At 46.1% G+C, this 21,047-nt stretch overlaps 1 protein-coding gene across 24 annotated transcripts in view; it reads right to left on the reverse strand.

Moving 5' to 3' along the window:
• The window catches only part of LOC144729145 (tRNA-queuosine alpha-mannosyltransferase-like), a 139,988-nt gene that overhangs the window by 23,581 nt on the left and 95,360 nt on the right, over positions 1-21,047 (reverse strand). For 17 of the 24 annotated variants that reach the window (XR_013587638.1, XR_013587639.1, XR_013587640.1 and 14 more), the window contains 2 exons: positions 2,830-2,924; positions 1,442-1,579 (listed from right to left, as the gene is read on the reverse strand). Coding sequence is in view for 17 of the 24 variants with exons in the window: in XM_078609106.1 (XP_078465232.1) it covers positions 1,442-1,579; positions 2,830-2,924 (233 nt within the window). In the remaining 7 variants the exon portion in view is untranslated. Of the gene's footprint in view, positions 1-1,441; positions 1,580-2,829; positions 2,925-4,446; positions 4,508-6,351; positions 6,704-6,748; positions 6,886-14,947; positions 20,773-21,047 lie in introns of those variants that run through there. The other 7 variants (XM_078609117.1, XM_078609119.1, XM_078609118.1 and 4 more) reach the window with 7 other exon arrangements.

The following is a 21,047-nucleotide window of genomic DNA, read 5'->3' on the forward strand; positions in this document are numbered from 1 at the left end:
CCTATTAAGGCAGGGACGGCACGCAAGTTCGTGGCTGACACTATGCCCAACTGCCTTTGTCTCCCCAACGCTGCTTGTTTCACACACCACACACCAGGCACCACTACTCATTGAAGATGAGTAGCATCTGGTGTGTGGTGTGAGTTAACCAAGCGGAGGCCTGAGACACATTCTGCAATCACTCGCCACTGATGCTGGCCATGTCCGAGAATCAAACTCAGGTCGATGGGTTTGTGGCACAGTGCGTTAATCACTGTGCCACCAAAGACAAAGATCCCCCGTTTAGCCGTAACAGACTGTTGGGGCAAGTGCTGTTAGCGAACCGGCATTGCACATGAGAGGGTGGTTGTCTGTCTCCCCAGTGGCGATTTTTCACACCGCACCAGGTACTCATTTGAGGCTCAGCCGACCTAGGGGAGGCCCAGAACCGATAATCGTCGCTGGTGTTGGCCGTGAGCGGGAATCGAACTCGGGTCACCGTTGTACTCCCGCTCCACCAAACAGGGAGGCACACGCATCCAAACGCATCAGGAACGAGCTCACAGATGGGCGCATGCACAAATACGTGAACACCCATCTCCTAAGTTCAAGCCACAAGACAGCACAAAGCAGCGCACTCACCACTACGCCGCAAAACAGACGCGCGCAATGCAAACGAACGCAGAAGCGGAGGACAAAAAGCCACCTTTGCGAGATGCACACACGCGCACATTGAGTGAACGGCCCATCTTGTAAGTCGAGCCAGCGTCTCTCAAACTCCGGTCCGCGCAGAGCCCCCTCCTGCGGTGCGGCTCTTTTTTTTACGATTACCGATCTTTTTTTGTTTGTCCATTCGTATGCAAATCAGGCCGTTACATATCGGTCGCACGCTCCTGATGGCCGGTAATTGAGGAGGGCTGCACTGCGGGGGGGTGGCGGTGGTTGTTGATGCCTGCCATGGTCTGGCAGACACCACGTGGAAATTTAGTACAAATTAGTTTACGTGGTAATGGAGGTCTTGATCACCTGAATAGCTTATTTACCCAGGGAAGCCTCAAGACACTTTTTTTCAGGAGGGTTCTGCCAAGTTTTCAGAGTAGTGGGGAGGGGGGGGGGCAATATTGCCACGTGTAATTACAACTGAATAATTTGCAGCTAATCTTTCGCCTCTGGGATGCTTGGCCAATGCCAGTTACTGCGTATGTTTTTTTTTACTACGGGAGGAAACCAGAGAACCCCAGGGGAAAACCCATGCAGAATAGGGTGAGAACATACAAACTCCACGGAGAGATGCATCCGAGTCAGGAATCGAATCCAGGCCCTTCTTGCCGTGAAGAACAAGTAGTTTGTTGTCCCCCCCCCGCACCTCCGATTAGCACGGTTGCCTACGTATGTATGTACGCACGTACATACATATGCACGTGCCCACTGTGCTACCCTGCCTGCCAAAAGACACCCTCACCTGTAAGCGTGGCTGGCAGGGATCGTCTGCGAGAGGTAGAGGGCGGAGGTGCGCGCTCGCCACGGCCACTTCTTGGCGGGCATTGTGTGCAGCGAACAGCCGGTGCCCAGCTCCTGTGCCAGCAGGTCCATCAGCTGCCTGCCGGGACGTGAACACGACGTGAACACGACGTGAATACGACGTGAAAACGACGTGAATACGACGTGAACATGACGTGAACACGACGCTACGCAATGAGACACAACAAGAAGCAGCACAGCACAGCACCCTGTCACAATTTGGGCTATTGCCTGACGAAGCTGGTTGTTGTAATCACCAGAAAAACGTCACAGCACTCGAATTGTAAATGTTGTTGTGCATTTACTCTCCAACACACCGATGTCCTGAAGCGGTAACCAAGTGGCGCGTTTTGTTTACGTAACAAACTTTACTAATTGGCTGTGTCGGGTGGTGGTGGTGGCGGCGAGTTTAACGACACATTTATATTACACGATCTAACTCTTGTCTTCTGCTCTATTCATTACTAGGGATCCGCGACCTCTCCATGATGTTGGGCTCTGCTACAACACTGGTTTACTGTCCTCCCTGTTACATTTACAATGCAATCCGTCAATCATCGTCTCCGTCAGCCTCTCAATTCCTTTTCCTTCCACTTGAACAAACATCGACAGTTTCTCCAAGTTGTCCCCCCATCACACTTATCCATGTGTCCAAAGTGCTTTACTTTCTATCTTTCTATGACAGTGTACAGCCGAACCATTGCACTAAACTCTTTTTTCAGATTTTCTTGCTGTAAATTTCACACCTGATAAATCATTTCACACCTGATAAATCAAGCAATCATGCTTGTGTTGCAGTCGAAACGTCGTGAGAATTTTTATTGTTTAATATTTATATTATTTTATTATTTCCCTTCTACGTGACTTTACCGAAAGAACCAATAATATCTTGTAGTGCTCTTTCATCGGTTATTCTTGCTGTCCACAGCATATGCTCGTCATCTCGAGCACTACAGCTCAAAGGCTGTGACCTTCCTCCTATCTGCTGCATCTGATTACCCAGCACAACGAACGAATTGTTTACGGTTACAGCGCAACACAAACGCTGCGCAAAGACATAACACCCAACATTCGTCTTCCTCCCCCACATGGTTCTAGCCAACGCTTAATTTCTCCTGGAATATTTTCAGGCCCCTCCCTCTCATCCCCCCCACCGTTTGAAAGTGGCAGGGGAATACGTTCTGGATTTCTGCCCTGGCAGAAATTAAGCCCAGGTTTTAACCTCTCGCGTGATTTTATAACCACCGAGGTATCCCTCCTATTGACGGACGGCTTTTGCCAGTGCGATTCATGTCGCGGGTGCGTGCCGGCCGTGCGTCCGTGTCGTACCTGTGCGAGCCGCCATAGAAGGGCTCGATTAACAGCACGGCCATGCCGTTCGCTCGTGACGGCTGCACACAGCAGCGCTGCCGGCTCTGGTGCTCCTACAAGAGAGCCACAGCACGACATGATTGAAGTCGACTTAAATCTGCCATTTACAGGCATCGCTCGGCTCATGAAACAGCGTATCCTGGGAAAAACTTGATGACCCACAAGTTAATTTGTCCAGTTAAGTGTTTATCTGCCCCTACTGGACATTTGTGAAAAAGAGATTTATAGCTCATTGGATGGATTCCTCCAGTATAATAAATGTTCAGAGTCTGTTTTGCTAATAGTAATTTTTTGGTATTTTTTTCCCACCGAATGTTATTCCTGTTGTGCTATTGGTGTCAATTCATGAGAAAAATTATCCATTTCTCTTGCCGACTCGTAGTTAGAGAACGGCCCACAGAAGCGGATATCACAGAAATACCTCCAAGACCTCTGCAAGCAACCTCTCGCCCACACAGTATGGGGCAGCACTCTCCCAGCCACCCTGCTCCAGGGAGTAATGTTCTTCGCATGGCAGTCAAGCATATTGGCACAAGACGAAAGGAAAGTGGAAACAAATGACGAAATGTGCAGTGGACACCTACAGGCTATCTGCCCATGCATTGTGGTGATGATGAAGTGCAAAACCAAATATGTGATGATTTTCGTCCAATGGTGACCGTGCCGAGAACATCAGTTTACAATAAAAACGAGGGCAGAAAGTGCATTCAAAATTGATGTTTTAAGGGTCAGATCACGCGAGTACAATGCCATTGTGTTGTACTCGCCTCTACTTGACACAACAGAATCAAGTTAAAAGCGATTAAACTCTTCATGTTACAAGGTAAGGCTCACTAGGCTATACAGCTCTTTTTCAGAAGCGACCTGGCCGCAAATGATATCTCAACGAAACGGCTTATCATCGCGTGGACAATTTCTAGCAGCCAAATACTCGAAACGCACGTTTATAAATGTGGAGGGAATAACCGGAGGACGCGGAAAAAATCCAAGCGGCCACGGGGAGAGGGATACGCAAACTCCAAGTATACAGCAGGTGTCAGTCGCGATGGAACCCACGACCTCCTGCATCCCAGGCGGGGTAGTTTACATCTGGTCACCGTGGCGCGAAGTTGTCGCGTGAACACGCCAATTGATAATGATTTCAACACATCGGTTTGTTAATGAGCCATTCGCGTTATTGAACAATTCGGGTACGACGTTTCGATGATAACTGCAACCAGTATACTCTTTGGTTCTTTCGGTAAAGTCACGTAGTTATAAATAAAATAAATCACGACGTTTCGGGCGCAACACAAGCGTCCGTCATCAGGTGGGACAACCACGGCAAGGAAAAATTTGCTCAAGTAATTTGTTTGATTTTATTTCTATCCACGTGACTTTACCGAAAGAACCAAAGAGTATGGATTCCTGCAGTGACGAAAGCAAATCAAGATTGCAACCAGTATAATCAGGCGATTGCCAGAACTAAACTCCTGTATTAAAATTAGCTCCCATCCCGAGGCGTACATAGGCGATGTGACATCAACCCCGCCTACACAGGTGAAGAGGAGGAAGTCGCAAGAATAGACTTAATACCTGGAGGTTGTCTGCAGGTATTCGTATAAGTCAAATCCTATTCAGATCATTCTGCAGCCATCTGCAGGGGAGGGGAGAATTAATGATTAATTTAGTGGATTAACAAATGATTCCAATGCAGGCAGGATGATATCAAAACTATTTTCAGTAAATCATGCGCTGGCACGGATTATGGCAATACTTTCCAAACATGAATCTCTCGTTCCTCGGAAATAATCTGATCAGCAGCACGGAAACTGGTGGTGATGGTGGGGGTTGCTGTCAGGGTAAAACGTCGTTTGCATATTTGTAACAAACAAAAAAATATGTCCTGTATATTCTTAGGTTTTTTCGGTAAAGTCGCATAGGTAAAACATTAAAATTAATAAAAGTAAAATAAAAAATCACGACGTTTCGGAGGCAACACAAGCTTCCGTCTTCAGGTGGAACCGTCACAGCCACGACAGCTTTATCAAGTAAATGAGAGATTACAAGAGCTACCACTCCGTATATATAATGGTTGGAGAGGGGGAAGGGCCAAGTACGGCACACTTTTTATTAATATATATACGGAGTGGTAGCTCTTGTCTGCTCTCATTTACTTGATACAGCTGTCGTGGCTGTGACGGTTCCACCTGAAGACGGAAGCATGTGTTGCCTCCGAAACGTCGTGATTTTTATTTTATTTTACTTTTATTAATTTTAATGTTTTACCTACGTGACTTTACCGAAAAAACCTAGGAATATGAATCCTTGCAGTCACGAAAGCTTCAAATCTAGAATGTCCTGTATACGCCATGCTTTATCTACCCAATTTCTGGGCAACGCTCTGGTCAATTTGACCGGTTTCCGACAAGTCCAGAATAGCGACGCCGTTTTCACGCTTGGAGGTTCCTTAACATCGGGGTCATCTTAGCGGGAGCGATGTTAGAGCCTAGAGGCCACTGAGGCTGCTGCTTCTGCGGCGGCGAGGAGGCTCCGTTGGGGGCCATCCATTGAGTCGGTCCGCACAAATCTGTCAAAACTTGACCCCTCCACCCCTCCCTGTACGCACGCGGACTTTCTACACCCCCCCACCCCGAATCCTATAGAACGGCCGATATTTAATCCACGCAGAAACGATCAAGGATTACTAATATTAACGTGTTTAAGCAAACAGATAGTCCACACCGCCGGACCATCTAACTCATTTGAAGGCCAATGTAGACAAATTATTATCGAGGCTTCACCCCCGTTTCCTATGCGTACATTGTCAATAGACCCCCCCGCCATACGCACGCATTTGGGTTAACCCCCCCTCTCTCCCCTCTATGCGTACGGACTAAGTGGATGGCTCCTTGCCACAGCGCATTTCTGAGCTGCAACTTCTCTGCTCCCCACCAACTCCACGCTGCTGCACCCTCCTTCACCCACCCGCACTGCCCCGATGTGCTACAGAGGACCGCGCCGGTCAAATCAAACCCCCTCGCGACCCGCACGGGAATCGGGAGGGCGCTCATCCAGCAGTGGAACGACAACGGGACTGCTCAAAGAGCGAAACGGGAGGATTTCTCCGCAGCTTTGGCCGCCGCCTGATGAAGCTGGTTGTAACTACGGACGAAACGTCACCGTGCACTCCCAATTGTAAATGTTGCGGGTTCACTCTCCACCACGAATTGGCCACGTTCTGTTTACGTGACAAACCTTACGAGTTGGCTACGTCGGGTGGTGGCGGGTTTCACGTCACATTTATATTTACGCGATATAACCCCAAAAAGAAGCCTCTATAACACATGGGTGGAAAAAAACCCATTTTCCAGCGGCAGGCATCGGGTTTTTTCTTTAATACAATTAAACCCGATTTAGGGGAATTAAAACCCGGTTTAATGAATACGAAACTGATCCAAGGCTTAGGCTGCTTCCTCGTCGGTGCTGCTATCATCGTACTCGGGGGGCCGTCGGGCACGGGGTAGTCGTAGAATGCGGCGGGCAGGTTGGTCTTGATGATCACGAGCTTCTCCTCCACAATCGTGGGCGCCAGTAAGTTCCTTCGCTTAAAATGGATGAAGCCCATCGCTGAAAAGTGCGGTTCTGCAATTATAACCAATTACACCGGATTTCTCCCAATCTCAGATGATCGGGTTTAATATAAAAAGACAATTAAACCCGATTGTAAAAAAACCCAACTGTGCCACCCTTGCTATAACAGGACTTGTATGACCACGGTTTGCATAATACGGGACAGCCCTAATACGCACTGGGGGGGGGGGGGGCTGAGGCGCTAGCGGAGACGAGAGCCTTGCTGGCTCGCGTGAGCCGGGGGAGAGGACGCTTTGCTCCTCACCCTGACGGGGACGAGACGAGGTTGGTGGTGGTGGTGTGTGGGGGTGCTCGGTGGACCGAGTAACTCGCCGCGGCACGCACGTGGACTTGACGCTTACACGTGGGGCCGGCGTGACCTCTGGCCCCCGGGACGTCAGAGCTCGTAGCGCAACGGGAGCCGCGCGCGGTCAAACACACGCGCGCGCAAAAAACGCGATTGCGAACGCGATCTATCGAAAATTGTGCAGTCGTTCCTCCGTTCGTTCGTTCGTTGGTTCATTCGTGCACGCAATCGTTGGTTAATTCATTCGGTCGCGATTTTTGAAAGTGAATGCATTCATTAATCGGTTAATACACGCATTGATTAATGGATTTATCACACACTCATTCGTTCACTAATTAATTCATTTATCACGCAATGCATCGATTAATCGATTATTCATTCATCGATTTATCAATACATTTATCGACGAAATTATCATACACGCATCCATTCATAAAATATTGTTTTCAGTTATGCATTTGTCAATTGATTAATCATACATAGACTCATTAATCAATTGATTAATTAATCGAGTCACCATACACTCATTGATCCATTGATAATAATCGTACTCTCATTCATTCATCCATTTATTCATTACGCATTCATCCACAACAGAGTTTACATGAGTAATAAAAAAAAGTGAAACTCATCTCTGATGGTGAGCCTGAGCCTGTGATAGAAATTTCACATTCCATTCCACGTTCCTATGGCCGGATGCATCTAATAAAACCACCGGGAATGCACCCACTATTGTCATTTCTCGGGAACTCACCATGCACAACTGGTTGTTTGAATTGATGTGGGGCTATGGCTAGGCAGCAGGAAAATCAATGTCTATGCCCTCACATCTATTCCCCCTACCTTCATTTACATATACTGACCAGCGTGGTAAAGTATGGTCATATATCAGTTTAACACGTAGGGCTTTCGCGACTAATATTATTCATAAAGGTTTTTGGGTTAGATCGCGTAAGTATACATGTGTCGTCACCCTCCACCACCCGACGCAGCCAATTAATGAGGGATTTAACACGTAAACAAAACGCCAATTAGTTACTACTTCAGCCCACCGGTGTGTTGGAGAGTAAATCCACAACATTTACAATTTGAGTAGTACGACGTTTCGCTGGTAAATACATCCTGCGTCATCGGCGATTTGCCAGAATTATGAATATGGTCATATAACTTCCATTACCCCTATAGACCATTGTGAGGGCATCATCCAGCAGTGGATTGACGAACGCCTGCTCGTGATCATGGCCAGGAATATGCTTTCCATAGGCCCACCGCTGTTGACTTTCCATTGGAATTGTGTATGTATTTTATCGACCTCAGATGAATGATGGTGGGCTGAAGCAATCCCTGGCCGCGACTTGAACTTGCGCCGATTGTGAGCCAAGCACTTTTGAAATCGCGGCGACACTCATCCAGAGATTTAAGAGATCCATAGCTCATCAGATTTCCTCCAATATAAATACAGATTCTGAATACACGAGAGCATAATTTACTTCTTCTTCCTGTGTATGGCGGATGTAGTAGATGCAGAGCAGCGACTACAATTTCATTTTCAGGTGGTGCATCATTTACTAAAACCATTACAGGCAATTGACACGGTGTATGTTTAACTACTTCATTGCAGCCCATTGCGCTGATAAGTTATTATGCCCCACAATGTCATCACAGCCAAAGTCAATCCATGTCCTCACCCTGGCTGAACAACAGCAGATGCGACCTGCAGTTGCTTAGCGTGTGTTTGCATGGGCATCGGCTTACGAGTGTGAAGGGCCCGTAGTGCCACGAATGTTTATTATGTTTGGGGGAGCGTTACGGCGTGTGGGACAATCTGACCTTACAAGAGAATGTGTGAATTATGGTCTCGTTGCGTAATTGCGCCCTCATTTATTGTATGAACTCATTTAAAACAAAGGATCCACCCTTGATCATAGTCAGCTTATAATAACAATGATTCCGGGCTTAATGCCACGTGAATATTAATTTGATTTATTTCCTTGAGTCTCAAGTCTCTCTTTGTTGCTGGGTGGGCTTTGCTACGTTGGACTCTTTGGCCAATTCAGTGAATGAGAGTTTGGGAGGAAAAATGGATGATGAGCAGAGAAAAGCCATCGCGTTTTCGAGGGAGGAGGGTGACACTCAACACTGACCTCTCCTGGCCACTACTCGCGCAGTGCCATGCCTACAATACCTGGCAAGCCTCGGTGGTTACCCATCAAAACACTAACCAGGGTCAATCCCACTTAGCTTGAGATCCCAAGATATCCGGGCACGTTTATGGTGATAACTCACCGATTGGCTTCTATAAATGTCCACGTGATGATAAGCCACTTCGTTGAGCTATCATTTGTGGTCAGACCGCTTCTGAAAAAAAGAGCTAAATATAGGGTCAGTGGGCCTTACCTGGTATTTTTTTTACAAATTTTTTTTATGGTTTTTATAGTTATTAGGATAAACTGAAAAAGTTCCTGTGCTTTTCTATACGCTCGTGTTGCCGTGCGAATATGTTTACACATTCTGTTGGCGTGTGTGACGCATAAAGAGAATGTATGGAGCCCAGTTAATTCCGTTCTGCGTTAATGCATTTCTGTCATTACTTTGTTTCTCCCAGGCAAATAACACAATTAGCACAAGATGAATAATGCACGTTACGTGCGAATGCTTTTAAACGCAACCACTTGTTTATTAAAATGGTCAAAATCAAAAACGTTACACTTAACCGGAGTCACAAGAAATCCTTCAATGTTTTGCTTATTAACGCCGTAAATTCTTTTCAAACAAAATTGTTGTATTTTTTATTTGCTTACACACGTCCAAAGCGGAATCCTTTCGTGCTTTATCATTGATATGAAGTGTTTTTTGTGCATTTAAAAATGTAGTAATTTTACCATTTACAACTCTGTTTAGCAGATATAGGCGATTGTGAGTGTGTCTCTCTAAATTCTGATGATGTTCTAGAAGGGCTACGAAGACAACATTTGGCTGAAATATCGTCGAGGTTGGAATTTAGTTAACTTTGGAATGTAGTCGAGGTTGATTCGTTTCACTCACAGGCCAGGTTCAACATCAAGTGCCTTACGTCTCGCGTTACGATCTCCATCATTTGTGGACAAAGTAAGTTGCCTTGATTGGAGTGTGACGCGATACTCAGGAAAAAGCGGGCAATGCCCACTGACCACTGGTTACAATCAAAATGCACATTCGAGCCTGCTTCGTGCTTGCATGGGTGACCACTGTGCGACAGCCACTGGACATATGTGAAAAGAGTTGTACGCCTTTTGGCGTCATCTGGTCCAACACCAATGGAGACTCGGCTCTAAGAAAAGCTGTCTCGGGTGTGGACCAATCAACTTCAAGGACAGTGCATATCATTATCATCATCAGAGTTGTTTCTTTTTCTTTGCATTTTGACTGCTTGTGTTGTGGTTATTGTAAAGATGACCCCTTGTATAAAGGTGTCAGTTTTTGTATCAGTTGAAAGGGTAAAAACCTATTACTAGATGTGAAAAGAGCTCCGGAGCTCAGCAGATTTCTCCAGGATAAATGAAGATTCTGACAACCGCTTTTGTTTTTTTTAATCCTTTATATTAAGTTCGCGTGCTTGCTTGCTTGCTTAGGACCGTGCAAATCTTTCGGTCGTTTTTTAACCCACTTCCCGTGATCCAATCGAGCTGACATTTTCCACACAGACTCGTTGTGCCAGACAATTATTGTTCGTGAAAAAAATTCCCAAAATTGTACACTTTTTAGGCAAAAAAATATGTATTTTTCATATATTCAAATAGAACGCATTCATGGCTTTGGCTGAACGTCAGAGTGTAAGAGCCCAGAGCGTAACCCCTCCACAGGCCGTGGCGGAGTAGCGCAGTTGGTAGCGCCCTCGCTTCCCATGCCAAAGGTCGCGGGATCGATCCCCGCGTCCTCCACAGGCGAATATATTTTTAAATCCTTTATATTAAGTTCGCTGCCACGCATATAAAGGATTTATAGTGAAAAACTTTGTTTTTACGGGTTATACTTATTAAATCCTTTATATTAAGTTCGCTGCCACGCATATAAAGGATTTATAGTGAAAAACTTTGTTTTTACGGGTTATACTTATTACAGCCTGCTGCAGGGCTGCCTGGTGGCCAGCGGATGGCAGTGCAGAAAAATCAACGATTGCACGATACTTCTATGCCCCTGCGTCAATGCCCCATGATTTCATCAACCCTGACCGTGCTGTAGACGGCACTTTTTTTTTTATCCGCAGATAAGACGAGTGGAGCCGAAGTTGTTGCACATTCTTCCGATTATCCATCTGTCTTGGCAGATAGCCACGCAGATAATAGGATCCACCAAGATTGCCTTTAATAAAAAAAAACAGGGTTAGTGTGATTCTAGATTGGAACTTCTCGTGACTGCAAGGACCCATACTCTTTGGTTCTTTCGGTAAAGTCACGTAGACGAAAAGTAAAAAATAAATACAATTTATTTTTTATTTGTGAAATGTATTTTAATTTTATGTATGTTTTATTTATTTATTATTCATTATTTTTCATCTACGTGACTTTACCGAAAGAAACAAAGAGTATAGGCGTAGTGTGCTTAAAACATCAAGATGTGTTTGCTATGCATGTGCGCGAACTTTTTTAGTCAGTCGCGTATTTACGAATTTACAGATTGCCGAATACATATATACATAACAAACAAAACATTGCCAGGCAAGTCATTTATTCATAATAAATGTTTTTGGGTTAGATCACATTTATACTTACGCCATCTAACCCAAAAACCTTTATTATGAATAATATTAGCCGCGAAAGCCTACAGTACGTGTTGAACGAGTCATTCATCTTCTTGGTTCTTTCGGTAAAGTCACGTAGAAGGAAAATAATAAAATAAGAAAAATAAAACATAATAAAATAATTCTCACGACGTTTCGGCCACAAAGCAGGCAGCCGTCCTCAGTTGAAGAACAGGTCTGTCGGAAAGACGCTGTCTTGCGTTGTGGCCGAAACGTCGTGAGAATTATTTTATTATGTTTAATTTTTATTATTTTATTATTTCCCTTCTACGTGACTTTACCGAAAGAACCAAGAAGATGAATCCCTGCAGTCACGAAAGCTTTAAATCGAGTCATTTATGTTGCATACACATTTGGTCACGAGGCAAATACGGGTGTGGTATCTCGTGCATCCCATTCGTGTGCAGGAAGTGTCAAGAAGAAGAAGAAGCAAAAAAAACCACGCGCATTTGGCCGAGCAAAGCACATGACCGTTCCTGTAACGTGACCCACTGAAGCGACCGGCTACTGGTTGCGAAATGATCGTGGCCCAATGCTCAAAGAGCAGTTTCGTGGCACGTGCTCGTTTCGGTTACATGGTGGGCTCTCATGTGGCTTGTAAGTGGTGGGGGGGGGGGGGCCTTAAGAGGGCCTTGTGACCAGTGGCCGCATTGGTAGGTCGTGAGCAAAGTCTGCTGTGGCTCGTGACAAATCTCGTCATTTGCAATGGGATTTTTGTTTTTGTTTTAGCCGTTTATTATGCGTACGTATTCGGGCGTTTCATCCGGCCTGGTGGCACAGTTCGCGGAGAGAGGAGCTTTGCAATTGGAATATTGCGGATTCATATGCTGGTTGGGTTGGGGTGGGGGGAGGGTTGACTCGGCCCATTATTCTTTTCCGATTGACAACATTAGTACCACTTTATGGGGAAGTCAACAATGGTCGTCTCGTGGATAGAATCGCTCCCGCCTAAGCAAAAAAAAAATTACTTTATGTTTTATTGTTGGGACTTGACTCATGCGTTATGATTATCTAGATTATTTTGGTGCGAATAATGTCCAAATGATGGGTCACTTTGTTTAGGCTATCGTTTGTGGCCAGGTCGCTTCTGAAAAATAAGTTAATACCTCAGTGGGCTTTGCCGGGTAGGATGAGGGTGGTTTAATTTTATTAGTATGTACTTGGGTGATTTGTTTACCTTTGTTATACTTTACACTCCGATCATGTTTATTGTATTGTTTGTTGTCGTTACGTTCTTACCCGCCCCTACTGAACATCTGTTAAAAAAGCTGTATAGCTCATCGGATTCCTCCAGTATAAATAGATATTCTGATTCTGATCAGAACACGCGTGCCAATAAGGACACTAAATTGATTTTGATGTTGTCGATCTGTGCAAAAATTGTTACTACTGGCCAAGACTAATTAGAAAATATATCGAAATTGAGAGAATTCAAAATAATTTTAACCGTTCGCATCACTAAAGGCTTAGTGCTGCTTGGAAGCAAATCATGAAGTAATACACTGTTTAACTGCATGCCTGTACAGGTCACCATACGTCAATGGTGATTAGCTGTGAGCAGACAATGACGGGTACGGCTATTTTCGTGCATACAACGACAGGATGTACAAGAACAACGTGCATGCATGATGTCGTTGATTACGATAGGAATAATCCAACCGGTAATGGATATCCATTGTAATGTAGATGTATTCATTAACCCCATCCCACTCTGGCCTTCGTACACGAGTGGCTCACAAGTGACGACATCACATCTATCCCTCTATTTAAGAACGAAACAGGAGGATTTCTCCACATATCTGACTCTCGCCTGATGATGCTAGTTGTGATTACTGGCGAAACGTTGTACTCAGATTGTAAATGTTGTGGATTTAATCTCTAATACAACCGGTGTGCTGTGCTAGTAACGAATTGGCACGTTCTGTTTACGTGACAAGCCTTACTAATTGGCTGTGTCGGGTGGTGGTGGGTTTAACGACACATTTATATTTACGCGATCTAACCCAAAAAAACTTGTATCATGAAGAATAATACAGTTTAAAATTAATCGTGTAATTGACTGCATTTATCGAGCGAACGCATTACGCAATCTTTAAGGATAGCCGTGCATGAGAATGCATTTGGCCGCTTTAATTTTAAAGCAACATATGACAGTATGACATTCGAAAGTTCACACAGATGGTTAAATGTTTAACTTGTATAGACACATTCTAGATTTGAAGCTTTCGTGACTGCAAGGATTTATTCTCTTAGTTCTTTCGGTAAAGTCACGTAGGTAAAAAAATGAAATTTAAATTAATACAAATAAATAAAAAATATTTTTTTTATTAATTTAAATTTTTTACCTATGTGACTTTACCGAAAGAACTAAGAGTTTGTATAGACACAGTGGATTTGTCTTTATCCCGCCGTTACATTTCAAATGATTGTAAAACAAAAAAGGGGCCTGAACTTAATTTAATCGAGATAGGGCAAATTGTGTCACTCCTGTGTTTTAGTCCTTAGTTTGTTGTGTTGATTAATTATGTGTGTTTAATGTATAAGCATTTGTTTGTGTTTTAATGTGCGTGTGTGTGTGTGCATAGATATACGTGTGGGGAGCGGTGGTGAAGCGGTTAGCGCGCTTCGCTACAAACCAGGCGACCCGAGTTCGATTCCCGCTCACGGCCAACACCCAGTGACAATTATCTGAACTGGTCATGAGCCTCCCCAAGGTCGACTCAGCCTCAAATGAGTACCTGGTGCGGTGTGTAAACATCGCCACTGGGTAGACGAAGGCGGACGGGCGTGGTGCTGACCATCCACCACCTCTTGTGCCGTGCCGGCCTTCATAGGTGCTCGCTACTAACACTTGCCCCAACAGTCTGTTCAGACTATACAGGGGTCCTTTGTCTTTGTGTATCGTACATGATTCTGACAAATGTGAGCGTTCGTGGTTAATGTTACTGTTCTACGAATGCAGCGATCTGAGTTTGATCTCCGCTACGATAACATCGGTGATGGTTTATCTGAACTGGCTTTGGCCTCCCCTTTGGTCAACTCGGCCTTAAATAACTACCAGCTGCATTGGGGGAGATAAAGACGTGCAGGGCATGCTGCTGACCACACTACCCCCTGATGAAAACTCATTTCTTTAGATCTGCTTGTTGTGTTTGTTGTCCTTCCCCTCTCACCTCCGATTAGCTACGTACGTTGCGAAAGAAGTTCGACATACGTACATACATGCGCCACCTTGCTGGTCCTAATAGGTGCTCGCTAACAGCACTTGCCCCAACAGTCTATGTAGGCCACCGAGCGTTTTGTCTTTGTGAGTATGGTTTGTTGTATCAAGACTCACATATACTCCACACATGCACCGTTGAGAATGACCCAAAGTGTAGCTTTCACACTTTATTTTGCAATGGTTCTGTGCAAGGCATACAAAATGTTTTTTTAGTTTTTAATAAATATACATACACTGAACGAGGAAACACATCTGTGAGCATGTCTATCTTAAAGATTAGTTTTTTTTGTGTGTGACAACAATTATCAAATCATTTCCCACGTGACTTAATCACGGCCATCATTTCTTGTCAAAATAATATCAATAATACTTGCAATAATAAATGCCTGTAAAAACGAATTAAGCATTCGTAACAACAATAATATTAATTAAAAAAACAAAAACACAACTCAATTACATGGCAACACATTGCTGTAATGTGCTCATAAATCCCACTAAACTCTTGGGTTTCGTGTACCCATACAAACATGCACAAGGTGTGGTTACAAAATACTGTACTGGCAAGATGTATATAAAATGGTGTTGGGGCCGGGAACAAAGTGTCATTAAAAAAATTCCCACGAAAAATGTGCACGTTTTAAAAATGATTCGTGAAGCATCCATGACCTGTTACCAATAATACAAAAACAAGCATACTCAGTTCTGGAATATACAATAACATTCGTATTACATTTTATGTTTAATCATTCCCCCCTTCTCCCCCCACGTTCTAAATAAGTATTTTCTTCTTTACGCAATTCCATGAACTTACGCCACGATTTTTTTCTTTTTTTTTCTTTTTTCAAACAAATCAATAAACCATAGCAAAACATATTTTACGCTGTATATATAAGATGCCATTGTTTTTTTTGTTTGCCTGTGTTTAGCATAGCAGTGCAATAGAGCGTATATGAATTGTGGACGAGTGGAAAACCGCAAATGGCAGGATAAGCATGCACGCATATTAGCGTACGTAGGGGGCAATTCTTTTTTTTTGGAAGTACAAGACATTATGGGACAAATGAAAGTGTCATATTAAACTGTGTAATTACTATTGCTCATGCAGTAAAATCATCCCACGCACACTTTACGGTGTACTTCGTGTGAAACCTACATACATACGGTATTGTTGATATACACAGGCTCTGCATATACCGTATATACTCATTATTATAATATATATAAGCCCTACGTTATGGAAAAGGAATGCGGAGCTTTCGGAGCACTCAAGAAGCAAACGTGCCACTTTCTAGATCAGCGGGGTATATCTTAGATAAAATTCCAACCGATTAATATATATTAATAATAATAATAAATTACAGCCCTTCGTCAATCCACTTCTTGATGAAGGCCTCCATATTGCCGTGTCAACCACGTGGATTGTTTGACCGCTCTTCACCACGCTGGTCAGTGCGGGTCGACGACGAAACGGCGACCGAAACAGGTCCGCCCCATTCCGAAAAAAACACATCGCCACCCGCTTCGGTTTTTCCGATGGAGAGCACACGAGAGAGAGAGAGATTAGATCGAGCGAGCGGTGTTCCGATCGGGGGGAGGGGGGGTCACGCCGTGCGACGAGGGTCACAATCGTCCTCTCTGCCACCAAAGCTGTTGCTGGGCTGTGGCGAGGAATCAGCACCCCCGCCCCCGCCCACGCTACCGACTTCTGAGAGCGTTTGCAAAGAAAACGGGACCGTTTTTTGTTGTTGCAATGTCCCAAAAAAAAAAATTGGGGGGGGGGGGAAGTGTCAAACCATCGCTTTTCGCAAGACACATTCACGCATTACACAAGGGAACGGTCTGCGTCTTCTCCCCCTTCTTCTTTCTCTCTCTCTCTCTCCGCGTGTACATTACACAATGCTAACCGAACCGAGAGCATGAACAATTCCCTACGTTTATTACTGGACGAGAGGGGGGGGCAGGGGTTACCAACGAAAGCAGAGGCATAGCCATGGGCAGCAGGAAACTATCTCACAATACCGGAGGAGAGGGGGACAACACAGTGAGAAGAAATTGTCTTCAGTGCTGTATTATTTTAGTGTCCTGGGAATATTTAAAGATTTCCCAGGACAGCGGCTTCCTCAAAATAAAAAGAGGACCAATTCTGGGAAAACAAGGACAGGTGGAAACCCGGGAGAGGAGTAAGGTGCTACATTTCTTTTTAATTATCGACAATATCAGGCATAAGAGGGCATATTTCAAGGTTAACGAAATTACACCCTTATTACCTGTAAATTATCTAATTAAGGACCACATCCCTTACCAATAATATGCGAATGTTCGCAGATGTACTCCATTCGTTTTGTCTTTGTTAAATCCCAGATTCGGGATGACGTGGAAAAGCCACACCTCTGCTAACGGGATTAGAGACCACGGTCCTGGTTTTTTTTAACAGCCAAAAGCTGTTCTTATCAAAAGGAGGGCAGTTTAAAGACGTTTAGAGTGGTTTTACCACTGCTTGTTTAAAACATAGTTTTTTTTTTTTAAATACATAGCAGTGTAACGTGGACTTGGGAAACAAAACGAATAGGGTGCTGATGGTATTCCCCTCGTGTTGAATGAAATTGGGAATGACCGTGGCGTGGGTTTAATGATCTGCAGTTTTAGTTAGACTGACGCTTCATACTTCGTTTCTGAGTTATTGTGGTCAGATTTGTGTCACCGCCGCTCTGTTTTACCGTGCGACTTAAAATAAATCAAACATACGATTGAACTCACGATTTAACCCGCGATTTAAATTAGTTATTTTAAACTCATGATTTAACCGACTGAGAATAAGAACATCTCTCATGCTGTCTCCATGGCTTGTTTAACATCTCCTGGTTAAATACAAGTTTACGACTTACAACTGGAGTTAGGACGCCGCTGCCGCGGTAATGCTTTGCAATCTGGCCTGGGAACCCAGAGGTTGCCAGTTTCATCTCCCGGCGTGACAGGTGGCACAAATGGGCAGCCTTCTCACATCTCGTTGCCTCTGTGTCAATCGGTACGCCGCAGTTCACCGATCGGCAGGTCGCGTGCGGGTGGGCTAAAGTGTGGCCATATATATCTCACGAAAGTGGTGGTCCTTCCACCAGCAGTGGTGTGAGCACAACAGTTGCACGGCTGCACCTCAGCCACCTTCTTCTGCTGCAGTTAGACCAGCAAACGGGCAATGGTTGTTCGTTTCCTTCATTGTTCACGACGTAGTCCTTGCCTTGTTTCGAGGCCTTGGTTTCTGCTTCACAAGTGTCCTGTTCTTGTCCCTTCGTCTTGTTGTTATTCACGCGGTTTTAAGATTGCTGAGTTTTGTAAGAAAAACAGAAGACGCTCTCGCTCATCATCGCACCTCTTCTCACCTCTTCCCCCAGGTGAGAATAAGTGCCGTGTGGAACGCGGCTTGGGATCGTGCGGTACCACAGGGTTGCCACCGCTGAGGTACAGGAAAAACCGGGACATATCGCTGGGGAAGAACATATCACAATACAGGACGAGGGGGAGAATTGCATGTATACGCGCGGTCTCGAGCGGGGTATTATTATTATTAAGCTCGCACAACTGACAAAAAAAACCCAGACATTGAATGACCTGGGATGACTGTAATTACACGATTTCTTCAAAAAAACAGAAGACAATCCCGGGAAAACCAGGTCAGGTGGCAACCCTAAGTGTGTGTGTCAGCGTTCACAACGGACGGGAGGAAAAAATGCATCTCTGGCCATCATAGCACCTCTCCCCCCTGCCGCCCCAAGCTCCCCCCCCCCCTCACCACCGCGCACATCTATATAAATATTAAATACTGTAGCGGTGTACTGCAGCACTGTCATGCGGCAAAATGCGGATTGCACTGAATATATATTTTTTTTTTGGGGGGGGGGGGTGTAAACCTCGCCGTCGTCGCCTCCGAACAATCAGAGTGCCGGAGCGCTTATCCTCGGTAATGCTCTCAAGTCGACGACACCGCCACCACCACCACATCCACCCACGTGCAACCTCGCTCCCGTGGCACCGAGGACCCACGCCCGAATGCAGACATCCGCGAGCGGCGCGAGGGGGTGTCAACGATTCACCCCGTCCCGCCGTGGCGCGATGGATTCGTCGCCACTGCAGGTCACGATTTGATCGAAGAACTGAGTTCGGGTGGTTTTGTTGTTGCTTCACGACTGCGTTGTGACGACGGAGATGGAACCACGTGCACCGCCCAGAGGGGTCGTGTCGACCGATCGCAGACAACGAGCACGCGGCCGCTAAAATTGTCAAGCGCGCCATACGATGCGTGTGTCGCGCCAGCAAAACGTGGAACGTTTCGGCCAATGCTGAGCCCACGGTTCCAGCGATACGCCCCAACGTTGGCATGTGTACTGTGTTTGGGGAGATGTATAATCGATATTAAATTGACCAATCGATGCATAGTTACACCACTAACGGTTGACGATGGTGACGCGAGGCTAATTCATCGTGAGGGTAGCCAAAAGTTTCGACGGTGAGGGTGGGTGATGTATGAACATGATGTGATATATTACACTGGTGTAAATATTTATGCGTTTACGTGCAATGCATTTGCACTAAATATCTCGAGCGGTTTATTATATGGGTGACTGCTTTCCAAAACAACTGGCAGATTAAGTTGCACCGTGCGATGTATTAACACACGTACACAAACAGTGTAGACACACACACGCAGACGGCATAGCGGGTTACATTGGGCTAATGTTATTTACATTTTGAGTGGCGTGACACACGCGCACACACACATACACACAGACCGTGGGATTTTCATCAATGCACGAAGGATCGTAGGAAAGTACCATGTATATCATTAGCAGCGATGGAATTACTTCGATGCATTTGTTGACGGCTGTCCACGGCGGTGGTACCTGTCGCTTGCTGTGTGTGAAAACGCGGCACACACCGCAAAAGAAAATCATTGTACCGCTCTCCCCGTCTCACTCGAAAGATTACTAAAGCGAATGTCAAAAAATAGTCGAATATTTAAGTGCCGACTTATTGGAAGTCTCATGTATCGTAGCAAGGACGGTTGGCATATTGTTTTGCGTGCAGGAGCTAACGGGGAAGTCCATCATCCCCGTGAATAATTTCATAAGTGCTTTTTTTCCCCTCTCCCTGCGCGCGTAGCCATCAGTCTCTCGCGATTGGAACTCTTCTGCCACCTTTGTTCTCCGACGTCGCGCGGATCGGAGCCCGTTCCCGTGACACCCAGGGCCGCCGTGACAACACCCGCACGCGGTTGCCGCGGCTCCGTGCGTGGGTCGCAGCGTGTATATCTCGACGGTGTCGCCGCCGCCGCTCCTCCTCCTCCTCCGTCTCAGAAGTCTTCCGCCGCGTCCTGCTCGTCTCGGCTCGACTTGACCTCGGGTTCGTTCTCGTCGGAGCTTTCATCCAGTTCGGTGGCCGAGCTGTCTGGCCCGGCGGCGCAGCCCTGTGGCTCGTAGCCGGCCCCGTCACGCTCTTCTTCCTCCTCCTCCTCCCTCTCCCCCTCCTCCCCCTCCTTCTTCTCCTCCTCTTTGTCGCTGACCTCCTCTTCCCCGAGCGAGGGTCGCGACCGCGCCGCGACGTGCTGCTCGCCCCCCCACGACGACGATTCCCGTGGCATCTCGGCTTCGATCCCGCTAGCCGCGTCGTCAACGCCAAACTGCTGCTGCTGCTGCATCTGCTGCAGCTGCTGCTCGAACCGATGATGATGCTGCTGCTGCTGATGCTGCAGCTGCTGCTGCTGCTGGTGCTGCTGCTGGTGCTGCACGCTTCTCTCGTCGGCCTCGCGCTTGCAGTAGGAGTAGCGGTGGTTCATGTGCTGCGAGTAGGAGCCCGAGTGCGAGAAGCGCCGGCCGCAGCGATCGCACTGGTACGGCTTCTCACCCGAGTGCAGGCGCGAGTGCTCGATCAGGTGGTGCTTGTGCTTGAACGCCTTGGCGCACACCTGGCACTGATAGGGCCGCTTGCCTGCGCCCATTCACACGCGCGCGCAACATACACGGAGCACGCGGTTAGCACCACTCGACTGACTATCGCGGTGGCGAGATGTTAACTCCCTCGCCTGGTATGCAGGAGGTCATGGGTTCGATCCCGACCCTGACGCCTGCTGTATATTTGGACTTTGCATGTCTCTCTCTCTCTCTCTCCCCGTGGTCGCGTGGGGTTTCCTCTAGGTCTCTCCGGGTTTTCCCTCCACATTTAGAATCAACGTCTGTTTAGAGTATATTTGGCTGCTATAAATT

This window comes from Lampetra planeri, chromosome 31 (genome assembly GCF_965212315.1).
Source record: "Lampetra planeri chromosome 31, kcLamPlan1.2.h2, whole genome shotgun sequence".
NCBI lineage: Eukaryota > Metazoa > Chordata > Hyperoartia > Petromyzontiformes > Petromyzontidae > Lampetra > Lampetra planeri.